This window comes from Nycticebus coucang, chromosome 7 (assembly GCF_027406575.1).
Source record: "Nycticebus coucang isolate mNycCou1 chromosome 7, mNycCou1.pri, whole genome shotgun sequence".
Lineage (NCBI taxonomy): Eukaryota > Metazoa > Chordata > Mammalia > Primates > Lorisidae > Nycticebus > Nycticebus coucang.
In genome coordinates this window covers 34417694-34433397 of record NC_069786.1, presented here as the reverse complement: position 1 = coordinate 34433397, position 15704 = coordinate 34417694, and the positions used below count along the sequence as shown (strand labels likewise).

At 32.1% G+C, this 15704-nt stretch overlaps 1 protein-coding gene across 1 annotated transcript in view; it reads left to right on the top strand.

Annotated features, from left to right (window-relative positions):
• Positions 1-15704, top strand: part of LRP1B (LDL receptor related protein 1B) — a 2318354-nt gene that overhangs the window by 1948470 nt on the left and 354180 nt on the right. Inside the window, exons 56-59 of the mRNA XM_053597274.1 lie at positions 2752-2935; positions 5798-5883; positions 12412-12534; positions 14544-14725. Coding sequence (XP_053453249.1) covers positions 2752-2935; positions 5798-5883; positions 12412-12534; positions 14544-14725 — 575 coding nt within the window. The remainder of the gene's footprint in view (positions 1-2751; positions 2936-5797; positions 5884-12411; positions 12535-14543; positions 14726-15704) is intronic.

Sequence of the window (15704 nt, the reverse complement as noted above, 5' to 3'; positions counted from 1 at the left end):
TTTCCTACAAATGCCTTGTTATTATTTAGGAACAAAAATGTTATTGTTAAAATAAAGTTAATGGATTGGGGAAGAAATTCTCTTTTAAACATATTCTCTTTCAACAAACAAAATTTTGAAAATTTGCTATTGCCCTTAACCTTGTGTTTATAAAATTGAATATTACAGTAACATTAATCAATTTCACTTCCATGAAATTAAATTTTCATAAATATGTTTTTAAATACCAAGTTGTCTATTTTGTATCAGCTTATTTTGGCCTGAAGCTAGGCATTCAAAGTAATTTTTATAAACTCTGTTACAATTAAGGTGTATCTTGTTTCTTTTTAATAATTTTTAATTTTTAATTATTGTGAGTAAATAATAGTAATATGTATTTATAGAGTTTATAATGCCATTTGAGAGAAATTCAACACAGTCTATAAAATTTCCTTTCAGTTGTCATAAAGTGAACCTTGAATCAACACTATTGTGTCCACTTACCAAACTGCTGGCTTCCTGACCACATGGTCACATGATTTAATTCCCTGCCCTTGCATGTGATAAATTCTTATATCCTGTCAGATTTTTCATTTTCCTTTTTTAAATTATTTTTAATGTGGTAGAAAATATGTAACATAAAATTTATAATTTTAACTACTTTTTAGTGTACAATTTAGTAGCATTAAGTATCTCATTTTCTTTGGCCATAGTGCAAGCACCATTTCCTCTTGGCTTACTATTAATAAAACAAGTGTCAAGATGGGTCTTCTCAATGAAAGTAACATTGTTAAAAACTTAAATATGATAAGGAGAATTTGGGAAATCAGCTGTGGCAATTTAATTTAATTTGTTTTAACGCACTGACTGGCTAGTGGGTTCTAAGGTTTTAAAAAGTTCATTTTAATTTTTGAGTATTATTAGAAAAATGTTGGTGTGGTTGGTTAACAGCAAAACTGCTAAGAACTTAAAGGGTTTCATTCCTTGTAAAAAGACTTAGTAAAAGGTATTTATCTTTTGAGCCCTTTCAGATGAAATCAATGTTATTGTATTGCTTCCTTTCCAAGTATTGAACACTCTTTTTGTACTTCCAAAAATATCCTATACCCCAATTGTTTTCTGATTATTTAATAATAAGGACATATACCATTTTCTGATAGATACAAAACTCTGCCATCACTTTTACCCTCAAATGATGCAGATCATAAAATGTTTACTGTGGTCAGTCTTGAATATTAGTTACCTTTAACAATTCAGTGTTCTTTCTTAACTCACCATCACATTCAATATTCATAAGTTCTTTTATTGAAAGCCCTCTAAATAGTATTGATAAAAGTTAATATGATCTTAGTCATCTGACCAGGTTTAGATTCATTTTCCATATCAATATTTTTCATATGCTACTTGGTGGAGACGGAGAATATAACTGAAATCTAGTGTCCAGTCACAACACCTCATCATTTTCAGGAATATGAAAACATGTGTTATGATATTTGTATGCAAACAGTTTACATGACAGGTTAAGTAAATATCACATATCCAAAGGAGTTAGTTTAGCCTGAGAAATGAAGCGACTTACACAGAGTATGTGTATAGAGGATTGAGGAGCTCTGATTGAGTCCTACTGAGTGAACCTTGGATCCATATATATTATCATAAAGCAGGAAGAAATGGTTGAAAATTACTTGTCAAAAAATCAGCAGTAATGGGAGGGATGTGGAAAACAGCAAACAAGATGTCTCCAACTAGTTCTTGCAAAACCATAGACCTTAAGCAAGTCCTTTGCTCTGTTATAAAGTAACCTCTGGAGTCTAGAGAATCTTTACCATCACCTTTTGGCCTGGTATTGTCGTACATCATGAACTCATTCTCCCGGGGAGACCAGTTAGTTTTCTGGCTTCCTGCACATACACAGTTCATATCCCATTCTCATGACTCTTCAGGTCCCTATGGCAAGTTTATGCTAAAGGTCAGGGTATGTAAAAACAAGCTTAAGTAAGAATATTGTAGTATGGGGGATCAGGGCACAATTTTCCCTACGTGTATCATCATCAGAAGGACATAGAGAACATGGTAGACATGCTGAAAGAAAGATCTGATGACACAAATTGATTATTAGGAGGAAAACAATCCACGCTAATATTACTATTTCTTCAAACATCAGTATGCCTAGGTGTGGAATTAGAATCCAGTCAAAAAATATTGAAATTTCCTACATGTTACAAATTGCAGTAATTCCTAGCTCTTCTGCTGGATTTAGGCAATTTCGCCCTTGTGCTTCCAGATTTCTTATCCATTAACTAGGGAAAACAATAGCTTAATTATAAAATTATTTAATGCTTCAATAAGATAACATATATGACAATGTTAGAAATTTTCAAACTCCACATAATGAGTTTGATTGTTAAAGTTCTTTTTATTGTTAAAATCTTGTAAAAAGGCAATATAATGAAATAAAAAAAGAACAAAGGAATTCCAAAATTTGGCTCTGTTTTTGCTTTGCTATTCTCTAACCACCTGGCTTTATTGATGTCTACTAACTTTTGCAATCTTGCTAACCTCAGAAAATCAAATGAAATATTTGAAAGAGTGCTTTTTGAACTTTAACTTTACGAAATATATGTAATTCTTACTAAGGCATAATTGCTGGTAGGCAGAAAGAATTGTCTTTATCTACTTTTTAAATGTTTTCCTTGCTTGAGTCATGCTAAAGGGATAGTAAAAGACCATGAAAATTATATGAATTGTTTATGATCATTTTTCTTGCCCCAGTGCAAATGCTGGCCTGGATTCCAACTGAAGGATGATGGTAAAACATGTGTAGACATTGATGAATGCTCTTCAGGTTTCCCCTGTAGCCAACAATGCATCAACACATATGGGACTTACAAGTGCCTCTGTACAGATGGGTATGAAACACAACCTGATAACCCAAATGGCTGCAGATCACTCTCAGGTATGAAATTGAGCTTTCCTACTGATCCAACCTCAGTTATACTGTGGATCTTGAATTTTATAGCCATTCTTGTTAAATTTACTATTTCCTGATGTTTCTGAGAAGTCAAAATTCTTCTCTACTTCTCTCAATGTGGAAATTTGTTGGTCTTATTTTGTACACTGAATACACACTGTTATGAAATGACATTGCATTATAGTCTTGTGAATTATTAGATGCTTTGTAGATTTTGAGTGCTCACAAGTAAAAAGAGCTATCTCTAGTACTGCTTCCTGCTGAATCACATGTTCTGAGGAGCAAATTTGGCCAAGACATTTAAAGATCCTCTTTGACATGTAATATTTTTCCTTTTCTCCTATACCACATGCTCTCATACATACATACCTGCTAAAGAAAAGAACAGGTTAGTAATGAGCAGTAATAGTAATAATAAATCAGCTGTATAAGACTATATAAGTTTTTCCTGTGACTCAACACATATTATTTTTAAACATCTCTTTATTCCAAGTAGTGTGTTTGAATATGTAAATTAGAAAGTTAATAAAGCATGGCCCATAACTTAAAAAATATTGTAATCCATTAGGGAAGAAATTAAATACATTAAAATGATATGAAGCAATATATGATAATTACTGTTAAATGAGTAAAAAAAATGGTGAGTAAGGGGATTTTTATCCCCCTTAATTTTATTTGGTGTATAACAAATCAAATACTATTGCCAGTTTCTTATATAGATGTCTGTCAGTGACATTTATAACATTAAATGTTTTCTTATCTACTTTCATAAAATAGTTATTGGGAATATAAATTTAAAATGTTTAACTGGTTAAAACTTCAGACATTATGGAGTAAAAATTAACTCTTTTCAATTTTATATTACATTCTCATTTATGCTTGGAATATTCTTCTCTAAATCAGTTTGAGGATTATTTAGAACCCGTTGTTGTATCTACTAACCTATTTGCTCTTGGCTTGCTCAATGCTTGCTACATCATCTATTTAGTGACATGGGATAAGAAGAAGGGATGAATTCTTAAAAATGGTCAATGTTTCCATTACTTTAAACTTCCATGAGTGATTATGGAAAGGAAGTGAATGCTAAGAATTACAATGTGGAGTTTTTTATGTATCTATGCTGTCTTTGTTTTCCATTAGCAATCATAATTAAAAACTAATAATTTTGAATATAAAATGTGTTCTTAATGAATAAATCTTGTGCCAAAGAGAGGTTAGATTTTTTTAATGAAACAAATTTAAGTTATAAATAGCAATATTACCTGAAGATTAAAGTAGGACGCAACTGATTAATTTTACATTTGTAATCTAGAAATAATTTGACAAGGATTATAAATTACCTTCAATCTGTGATCATGTTCTGTTGTGAGAGACATTCCAGACCCAAACTGGCCTCAACAAGAAGATTGGATTGATTGATTTGGGGTGCTGTCAGGGTTTGTGAAATGGGCTATCCAAATGAGTGACATGATGTAGGCTGAAACATAATACCTCATGTTTTACATATTATCTGTGACACTAAAAGACAATGGTGGAAAGAATAATTTCAAACAATTAAACAAGTAAATATAAGTGATATACAATAAAATCCACATTAAATTATATAAAATCATCATTTTTTAAGTGTTTTTTCCCCTAATTGTTGTCAACATGTTTGTTCACTTTTCAAATAATTATATGAAAATGTCTTAGTAATAACGGTGTTTAAAAAGTTTGAAAATTGTTTTTTACTGAATTGATCTAGGAATATAATAATTGAGTATTTGGTCAAATTGGCTTTAAGTTATTCAAATATATAGTAAAATAAATATACTTTACAAAACTTTCTAAATTTCTTTTCTATTAGAATTCATTTTATTTCCAAATAAATTCTGAAAAGAAAATGAAACTAATGATTCAGGAGACTTTCTGTATACTAAGAATGGTCTGGTCTTTATCATGCTCATTCCAAGATGTAAAAAAACATATTGGAGAAGCTTATTAGAAGGGAATAAGACTATTAGGGAACTCAAAAATAAGAATCATGAAAAAATGTAAAAGTAATAAGCAAAATTTTAGAACCTGGAGTTCAGAAATTTTCTCAGGCAGAGGAAAAGAATGCACTGAGGCCTTTGGTTTTTACCCAGATCATTCTGAGGGCATTTGCTGTTTGCTATTTGATTGTCAAGAATGTTCTGATTATCTGAATGTTTTAGAGTACTGTAGGTTTCTAAGATAGTTGTTAATTAACCTTTTATGAAATTCATTAAAACAATCAGATTGTGACAGCAGATATTTTCCACTAATTCCAAATAAATTATGTGAATGTCGAGAACATTAAGGGGATGCACTTAGAATTATTTAGATTTTATGTACTGCCTAGATGTATGCTGCCTTTTCATTTTACTATCAACTAGGTTGTTCAGTATGATTTTTTTTTTTTTTTATTGTTTGGGATTCATTGAGGGCACAAAGAATTAGGTTACACTGATTGCATTTGTTAGGTAAAGTCCCTCTTACATTTGTGTCCCACCCCAAGAGGGGTGCCATACACCATAACTCCTATCCCCTTCCCTCCTCTCCTCTCTCTGGTCCCTCACTCCCCTACACCCACTTTGTATTAGATGATCTACTGCCTTTATATTAAAATTGAGTACATTGGATTCTTGCTTCTCTATTCTTGTGATGCTTTACTAAGAAGAATGAGTTCCTGTTCAATCCAGGTTAATACATGACTTTTTTAACTGCTGATCTCCCGGAGCAGCACTACATTTGACAGCACATTATTGTTCAGCTGAACTGAAATTCCATTCAGTGGAAAACTATGAACATTAAAAAATCTAATATACTCTCTGTCTTGGTGTTTAGATGAAGAACCTTTTCTAATTCTTGCTGATCATCATGAGATAAGGAAAATTAGCACTGATGGCTCCAACTATACACTTTTAAAACAGGTATGGTATTCTCAAGATGATTCGTAATATTTAATACGGGTACTCCACATATGAGTTAGAGGCATAGGAATACCTAACAACTAGAATTTAAACACTGCATGCATGTGTGTACCTGTATAGGATCACAATAAACTTTGTTTTGTTTATGATCAGGTGATGCTTCAAATGTGTAATATCACATTGTACCAAGGAAAGTAGAGATGGCAGGATATAATTAATGAAGGGGAAAAGCTATCTCAATAATACCTAGGTTAGAGAACACATAAAATTCCCTTTAGAGGCATCTTGTGGAATACTCAAATTGTTTATTACACCTTTGGGATTTAAAATTAAAAATATCTTGGGCGGCACCTGTGGCTCAAAGGAGTAGGGCACTGGCCCCATATACCAGAGGCGGCGGGTTCAAACCCAGCCCCGGCCAAAAAAAAAAAAAAAATGCAAAAAAAAATTAAAAATATCTTTTCAGAACTTAATGTTTGTCTTCATAGAGTGCAGAAGTAACAGTTTTGATGATACCTAGCTATTATAATTTTCAGTTAGCTATTGAGCAAAAGAGTGATTCTAACCTAGTTATGCTTAGAAGCTATGAGGTCATACATTCAACAGTTTTACCCTCTTCATCCCTCACTCCAACCCACTTCAAGAGAGTCTGGGGTGATTTGGTTTGGTGTTTCAGTCCTATTGTCAGAGTTTATTTATGTATGTTATCTCAGATGAAAAGGTATAGTTTCCATTTTATAATAGGAAAGAAAACTATGAATTGTTCACCTTAACTTTTTGTTTTTCTCCCTGTCTGCAGTAGGAGCACAAAATCAAATCATTCAAACTAGAGTAATTGCTATATGGGCTAGGTAAATCAAATACAGTTAGTTACAGAATATTTTTAGTTATCAAAAGAAATATTTTCCTTGGAAAGATTTTTTTTCTTCTGCTACAAATTTTCCCAAACTATGAGTGACACAAACTTGTGAAAGCCCTGTCTAGAACACATGTGCTAAAATGAAGGTCATTTCTTGTTTTTGTAGCGTGCTTATGATAGTATTAGGTATATAATGAAAAACACCATTCATGTGCTATATTTATTTTTGGCAACATAAAGAAGACTAGAATTATTTTTGCTGAATTTCACTGATGAAATTCTCACTGCAGTTGTGAGAGTTTCATTTATTTTGTTCCAGGGTCTAGTAATATTTTAAGTGCAAATATGTCTATACTGGTCAGAGGGATATTGATTCCAGTCTTCCTGTAGATTACAAATTTAAATGGAAAATTTCACATGAAAATCCAGATTTCTGGTTACTTATGAAAAAATAGGAAAGTGTAATAGTGCTGTGCTCACATTCTTGACTGGTCACAATCCACGCTGTGTAGAGGCTTCGCCATTGACATAGAGCCCAGCTTCAGGGGCACTGTCATCTTCAGACCATCCACATGTGCTCATGGCATGCATACTTGTTTTTATTCCTGAATGCTTGTGCGGTTTAGCCTCTTGATCTTGAGTTTGGAGTGTGTCATCAACATCTACTGTATTATACTGCTTCTCAAATATGGATCCTTAGGAGACTGGGTAAAATATGAAATATTTCTATATTGTTTATAAAAACTAAATGAATATAAGAAATGGACAATGATCTTTTTTTTTTTTTTTTGTAGAGACAGAGTCTCACTGTACTGCCCTCGGGCAGAGAGCCGTGGCGGCACACGGCTCACAGCAACCTCTAATTCTTGGGCTTAAGCGATTCTCCTGCCTCAGCCTCCCGAGCAGCTGGGACCACAGGCGCCCGCCACAACGCCCGGCTATTTTTTTGATGCAGTTTGGCTGGGGCTGGGCCTGAACCCGCCACCCTCGGCGTATGGGGCCGGCGCCCTACTCACTGAGCCACAGGCGCCGCCCGACAATGATCTCTTTAAGAGATGAATAATACAGGATAAATATATAGGAAAAAATTAAGTATACATATCTGAATACTCATTTCTGGGTGGCACCTGTGGCTCAAAGGAGTGGGCTGCTGGCCCCATGTGCCGGAGGTGGTGGGTTCAAACCCAGCCCTGGCCAGAAACTGAAAAAATAAAAAAATAAAAAAAACTCATTTCTGTACAGTTTACTTTTAAACTTATATAAATATTACAAAATATTGACACTTAGGGATCTTTCTTGTCTCCACACCCCTTCTAAAACTTCAAAGTTGCGTTTGTCAGCCATTAATTTCCTAGTATGGTCTCAGGAAAGGGGACATATTAATTTTGTCTTTACTAGTTTCTTTCTTTTACTTTTTTTTAATCCTTCACACCTTTTAGAATGTGCTATTTCACTTTAACAGGAGAAAGTTTTCTCTTTAAAATATTCTATTTTTAAATTCAGTTGAATCAGGAGTTTAATAATGTAGCAACAATATTCATTGTCTTGATGAAATAACTCTAACAGAGCTTCAGTGATGGCTTCTTGCTTTATTTTCTAACCCTGTAGCTCAGGAGATTTATAGTGGAACCACTCGTGTTGTCCTTCATGGATAATGTGTTATCAGAAATTATTCTTAATGAAGCAGAATGTTTTTTCTGTAGGCATCATCTGTGTCTATTTTATATAACATAACCACTTAATTCACATTTTGGTACAGTTCCTTTTTCCTCTAAGTATCATTGTAAACTAATATAGTCAATGACACCTAAGTGGAGATGGTTTTCAGATATTTTTCTTAGTGTAGTGTTTATGGGAATGAAGAAGGAGTGTTGAAAATAAGGAAACTCATGAAGACCCTGAACTCTTGTGTTTTTGGACAGAGATTGTTAATAGTGACCACCAAGTAAAGAAATAGAAATCAAAAGAACTAAAGATAAGTCATACATCCAGTTTTGCCTGAGGGCTTTTTGAAATATATCATTACTGTCAGAGAACATATTTTTTTTTTTTTTTTTGAGATAGAATCTTACTTTATCACCCTCGGCAGAGTGCCATGGAGTCATAGCACACAGCAACTTCAAACTCTTGGCCACAAGTGATTTTTTTGCCTTAGCCTCCCAAGTAGCTAGGACTACAGGTACCCACCATAATGCCTGACTATTTTTAGAAATGGGGTTTCATTCTGACTCAGGTTAGTCTCAAACTCCTGACTCCAGTAATTCATCTACCTTAGCCTCTCAGAGTGCCAGGGAGCGTATTTTCAACCACAACTTAATCATAGCATTATAGAAATTTTAAAAGTACTAGGCAGTGGAAATCATTATTATTTTTTTTTGCTAGAGATTCTCTCTACATATACAAAATGAAGTAGACCAGTGAAAGGGTCTCTGTTTTCTCTCATCCCAAATAAATGAAAGTACGAGATCCTTGTCTTAATTATTTGGAACTTGTATGTGTAGCTGATTAGGAAGAATGATTTGCCCTAATATTTTGAATTTTATTCTCTTTCTTGTCATCAGTAAGAATCTCGTGAAATTATAATAACTTGTTGAATTTTTCTTACCCTATATATTCTACCACATAATTGTAGCAAGGCCAGCTATAACTTAAATTCTTATACCATATTTAGAAATTATACTTTAATAATGTGGATTTTAGGAATTAAAATTAATTAAGTACCTTTCCAATATGTTATCCAATTCAGTTTTAACAGTGCCTTTATTCCAGTAAAATTATATAGAGAAACAAAACACAATTTTCTAAATTAATCATCTTGAACCAAAGGGTGCAAATCTTTAGCTACAAAAATGAAAGAAACAAATAGGATTTTGATGAACCCAATCTTCAGCTCTGAAGCCACTGGGATGACTCTAGTTTTCAGACAGTATTTTGACCATGCTTCTGGCTGTTACAATGTTCCTTGCATATAATTCTGCAAAGAGGGCGTTGCACTGTTTTCTGTGGGGATTAAGGGTAAAGCCATAGCAAAATGACTAGCTTCACTAGATAGATATGTCACAATTCAGAGCTTCAATTTTTCTCCATTTATAGCTTTAATTTATTATAGTTGACTTGCTAACTTTGGAATTGGATTTTTGTTATCTAAATTGATTATGTAAAAAAAAAAAAAAAAGAAAGAAAAAGAAAAAAAAAAAGGAATTGGATAATTCTGCCCTGACTGGGGATTGTGGGTAAGTCTTTGCTAAAGTTAAAGACAAGTTTTTTTTTCTCTCTTTTCCCTGTAAAGCTTCTCATATATCCTTCTGAATTGCCAATCTATAACAGAATCCTAAACCATTTACATTATTGTTTGGAGACAAAATCATTTGAATGGAAAGGATATTGCAGACTACTATTGAAATGAATTTATTAAACCCTCTTTGAGCTTGTCTGGAACATATTCGATTTATAGTTTAGAACCTTGACTGATTTTGCAAAAATAACTTCCTAGATATGTATGTTTGTACATTTAATTAAGGAGTTCTCCAGTATTTAGGTTATGAATAGATCTTTAATAAACTTTTTCAATCTGTTACTGAATATTAGTTGTCCTTTTTTCTAGCCTTTATAGTTATTATTTTTGATTAGTAATGTTAGTAAGAAAGATATTTGCATTTATTCATTTGGGCTTAGTGAGGAATTTGCACTGAGTTGTGCTACACCCTATGACCAATGGCAAGAAATTTTGGGGGATTTGTCTATCTCAGGTTATCTATAATCTGGGGCTCAACAAGAAGAGATTGCTCTTGTTAAAACAATTAAATGTATAAGATCTGAACCTATAGTATTTATTTATTTATTTACTTTTGAGGTCAAGTTTCACTATGTTGCCTGGTAAAGTGCTGTGGCATCATAGCTCACAGCAACCTCCAACTCTTAGGCTTAAGCAATTTTCTTGTCTCAGCTTCCCAAGCAGCTGGGACTACAGGCGTCCACTCCAATGCCAGGCTATTTTTTGGTTGTAGTTGTCCTTGTTGTTTGGCAGGCCCAGGCTGGGTTCGAACCCACCACCTCCAGTGTGTATGGCTGGCACTCTACCCCCAGAGCTACAGGCACTGAGCCAGAAACTATAGTTTTAACACTATTATTACTAGAATTGAATACTGCTGTGAGAAGACCAAAACAGAACTTGATCAAACTTCAAAACATTCTTATTATATTTTTATATCTATGTAGACCTTCCTTACATCAATATTCTCCCTAAAGTTATTTTTAAGTCTCAAATTGCTTTAGAAGATCATCAAAACAGAGTATCCTCTGACTTTTGAACGCAAGTCATCATTAATCTTGAATATCCTAAGAAAGAAAGAAAATCTGAACAGTTATCAATAGCCTTGTTCTGAATCTTATAAAAAATTACATAAATATAAGGCAGTGTTATGATTATTATAAAATTCCAAATGTCGAGGGAGTGAACTCAGATCTTAGAATTATTTTCATTCCCATTTCTCATCCCTTAAATCAAACCAAAGCAAAGAAAAATGCCTGCTTCCCTGAAGATAAGTCTTACCCATAGGACTACAACTACTCATAAATGATCTTCTAAAGCAATTTGAGACTTAACAATAACTTTAGGGAGAATGTTGATGTAAGGAAGCTCTACATAAATATAAAAATATAGTAAGAATGTTTGGAAGCTTGATCAAGTATCTATAGCATGAATTAGCTTCTAATCCACAAAATGTATATATTAATAAACTACTAAGGCCTTAAAATGAGCCAATCCACTTGATACAATGACATAAACTTTATTAGTCCATTGAGGCAGTAAACATATGAACCCTAATAGTAAGTGATAATTAAATTTATGCCCAAGAAATCATTTGAACATTTCTACAGCTAACAAAATTCCCAAATCCTGGTTGTACAATCCTCGAATAAAATCAAACAGCTATCCTATTCAGAAAACTGTCAGTTGAATTTGTGTTCTGTTTTGTTACCTGCTAAAAAAATGAATAACCATGAATGTGAAAGGAGACATTTCCTCACATTTCTACCAGGTGGAATAAAAAGATGTTGATTATCCAATTTCTCCTTGGAAAATAAGGTTTTAACTTTTTAATTCTAATATGAATTGAATACAATATAATCTTGTATTGCTTAAGGGGCCATTTGAAACATGAAAAAGGAAGCTTATTTATGTTGTTGTTGGGACAAGAGCTTTTGGGGGAAGTAAAATTTTTTTCTGACTCATCAGGTGGTTATACAGGGCTCTTCTTAACAAGATGTTCTTCTCCTTTCCCAGTTTAGATGTATGCTTTTTTAATGGATCCTTCAAAGAACAGATTATAATAGCATCAAAGTTACATTTAGCATTAACCTAAAGGGGGGGAAATTTAACTTTATCTCCTTAAAAGCAGTTACTGGGCATTTTTTTTAATGTTAAAACATTCCAAAATGTTCATGGCCTATTTGAAAAATACTTTCAAATTAGTTATGCAACTCTTTAAATGTATGATTGGAGAAAATGTGAACATATGATACTTAGGAAATGAGTTGGTTATAAATGTTATGATAATAGATACAACTATTTAGACTCAAAGGGAGATAATGATATCCATTAACTCCTAAAACATTTTATAATGATTTATATTAACTGTTGTGGAAAACATGTTCTTTTTTTATAGGGATTAAACAATGTTATTGCTATAGATTTTGATTACAGAGAAGAATTCATCTATTGGATTGATTCTAGCCGACCTAATGGCAGCCGCATAAATAGAATGTGTTTAAATGGAAGTGATGTTAAGGTAACTAGATACTGCAATGATGGGATTATTGAACGTGACATTGGTATGATTGAACCAAATAGAAAATGTTGTTTGATGGCAATGATAGTACTCATAGAATGTATTAGGTTGGTTTCAATTTCACATTTGTACAGAGTAGTTAATAAATACATTATGAAATGAGACTTTTTAATTCTGTTTCATTACAACACTATTAGTTGCAATAATATAAAAATAAAATTGTATAAATAAAATGTAGAGACTATTACAATCCTAGAAAATGTGATGGGTGCTTTTGGATTGAATCATTATTGTCTGAGAGTCAATTGTGTTGATTTAAATAAAATGAAAAGTTGAGTCAAAGAATTTTTAATTCAAAAAATTAAATTTAGGGTGTAGGTGGAAATTATATCACTGTTAACATTAAACTATTATAGATGATTATTGCTGAATTAATTGTTTAAAATCATCAGTTTTGATTAGACAGCATCACAATATTGTCACAATTCTGTCATGTGAAACACATGTCATAATCTGGATGTAAGCTACTGACTACTATTTTTAGGTTATTAAGTTTTAAAATCAAATTATCTGTACTATATATGGGCAATTAAACATATTTTTAAAGAGTTTTAAATTTAAGTAAATGAAACCTATCAGTTTAATTTTTTATAGCTACCTTTAGTATATAGAAATTTTTGATGGAAGCAATCAACTTTGAAAATATTAATGAAACCTTAAAATGTGCTTATGCAGTACTGAAACAGTAAGTTGGGTTTGGGTGATTTAGGATAACTGTATTTAATATTGGTTTATACACTAAAATGTCACTATACCCTAGTGATAAGCAGATTGATTCTAGCCAATCCAGTTGCTGGATAGAACAAATAAGCAGATTTTTTTCATTCATAATTTAATTTCTTGACAGTTAATATAAAAACTATGAAATTTGCATTACTCAAACTTGATAATATATTTTATTATAAGACACTTAAAACTTTGGGTTACCTCTATTTTTTGTAAATACCTTAACGTTTTTTAACACATATTTAGTCTCCACAGCTTTGTTCTAGGTATTTACTGAAAATTATATTATTATATACGGCTACAAAATACAACTTTCTTGCCTTTACTAATTCACTGATTTTTATTTAAATAGTCAGTCATGGCTATTTTCCAAAATTGGAATATTGGGGGGGGGGATGAAAAGATATCTTGCAACTCAACACAGGAAAATGATATTATTACTTGTTGAAAATGTTCATATATTAACTTTTATGTGTAGTTTTATTATTGATAACATTAAGAAAAAAGGATAATTTTAAGATTTCATTAAAGTTTTCTTATCTTTAACTATGTAACTACTGGCTTCTATACAGCTTAAAGTTTTAATTCTTTTCTCACATAGTATAAAAGTACTGTGAACTCAGAAATACCATTCATACAGATCAAGGATTGGCACCATACTAGTAACTGCAAAACCTATATTTTTATTATATTTGGTATTAACATGGATTAGAATTAATAATAGGAGTTTTATGAATTATTTCCCTTTGACTAGGTTTTAAATAGTCAGTGTATGTTCTCATTTGTGTTTTCTTCTGTCCTTATAGTCATTTAGACAGGATAAGAGCAACTGGGAGAGTGGTTTAAATACTATTGCTATCTCCTTAGAATCTGTTAAAAAGAAATAATATCAATACATTGTAATGTATATGTGAGATAGAATTTTGCATCAAAATTTAAGAGGATGGGTAAATAAACGAACAAAAATGATAAAATGTGATCAACTGCACAGTTGTCCAATACCTTTTGTTTGTTTTTCATAAACCCATGTATAATTTCTGATTATATATTAGGTAATTTCTCTTACACGAGTAAGTAATTATGTTGTGATCAATTGTTCTTTTCTTAATTTCATTCTTAATATTTACATAGAATTCTATATCTCTATAAAAATTAAGAAGCAATTGCTCAGTTCTTACTCCAGGAGTTTATACTGTTAAGTTTTAAAATTCTTATTTTGTTAGGTAGTGCATAACACAGCTGTCCCTAATGCACTTGCTGTTGATTGGATTGGAAAAAACCTCTATTGGTCTGACACAGAAAAAAGAATAATTGAAGTATCCAAACTCAACGGCTTATACCCTACCATACTTGTTAGCAAAAGGCTGAAGTTTCCCAGGGACCTGTCTTTAGATCCTCGAGCTGGGTATGTAACAATTTTAAAAATCTTAAAGATTAAGACTGTGAAGGACATCCATTTTGCTAAATCTAGTTCTATAGACAATTAATTAATATGTAAACCCAATGTAAACTGTAAATGTGTAGAAATTCTTACTGAAGAATCAAAATCAGCAATAGGACTATCAGCATGAAAGATGTAAGTTAAAATGAGATGATTTTATAGCAACTATTTTTTAAGGTTTAAACACAACTCTTTTTAAAACTAACCAATAGATGTATTGTAGAAATGAACAAAGCATACAGATTTCACTGCTTGTAATGTTTTTAAATCGTGGATGGAAGGCAGACTAAGAACAACGTTTTGGATCATGTTTTCCATGTTTATACATTATATATATATAATGTAATCCCTGCTTCACATTACAGCAGGAGACATAAGCAGTTATCCATTGATAATAAATGACAAGGTGCTTTATCAAATGCCTGCAAGAAGGAAAATTAAGTGTGAAATATCAGTGAATATCAGGGAACGTTCATGTTTTAGAGCTGTGTTTCATTTGCATTTATTGTGAGAATGGAGAAAAGTCATAGTTACCACCAAGGGCAGTAGGCTGGAGATTTCAGATGAGAGAAGAGTGCATATTAACGTGTCAAAGTTGTCTGGGGTATGTTTGCTATGCCAGGTTTATGACCATTATCCTTCACTTTCAGTTATGTGTTTTGACAAGTAGAGAATGCATGCCTTTCCTTGTTTTTTGCACTATAATTTAGAATGATTACATATTCCTAATCATCTTTGTAGACATGCAACCAACAAGACATACTTTTAAAATAACAAATTTCAAGAAATAGCACACATTCATAGTAACAAGTAGTAGGATAACTTTAGTGCTCTAAATATTCTTCTATCTAAATTAATTTCATTCATATAATATGTTTCACCAAACCACTGCTTTCATTATGCCACATGAAATAATTAAATTTTGTTTCTTACTAATGTACTG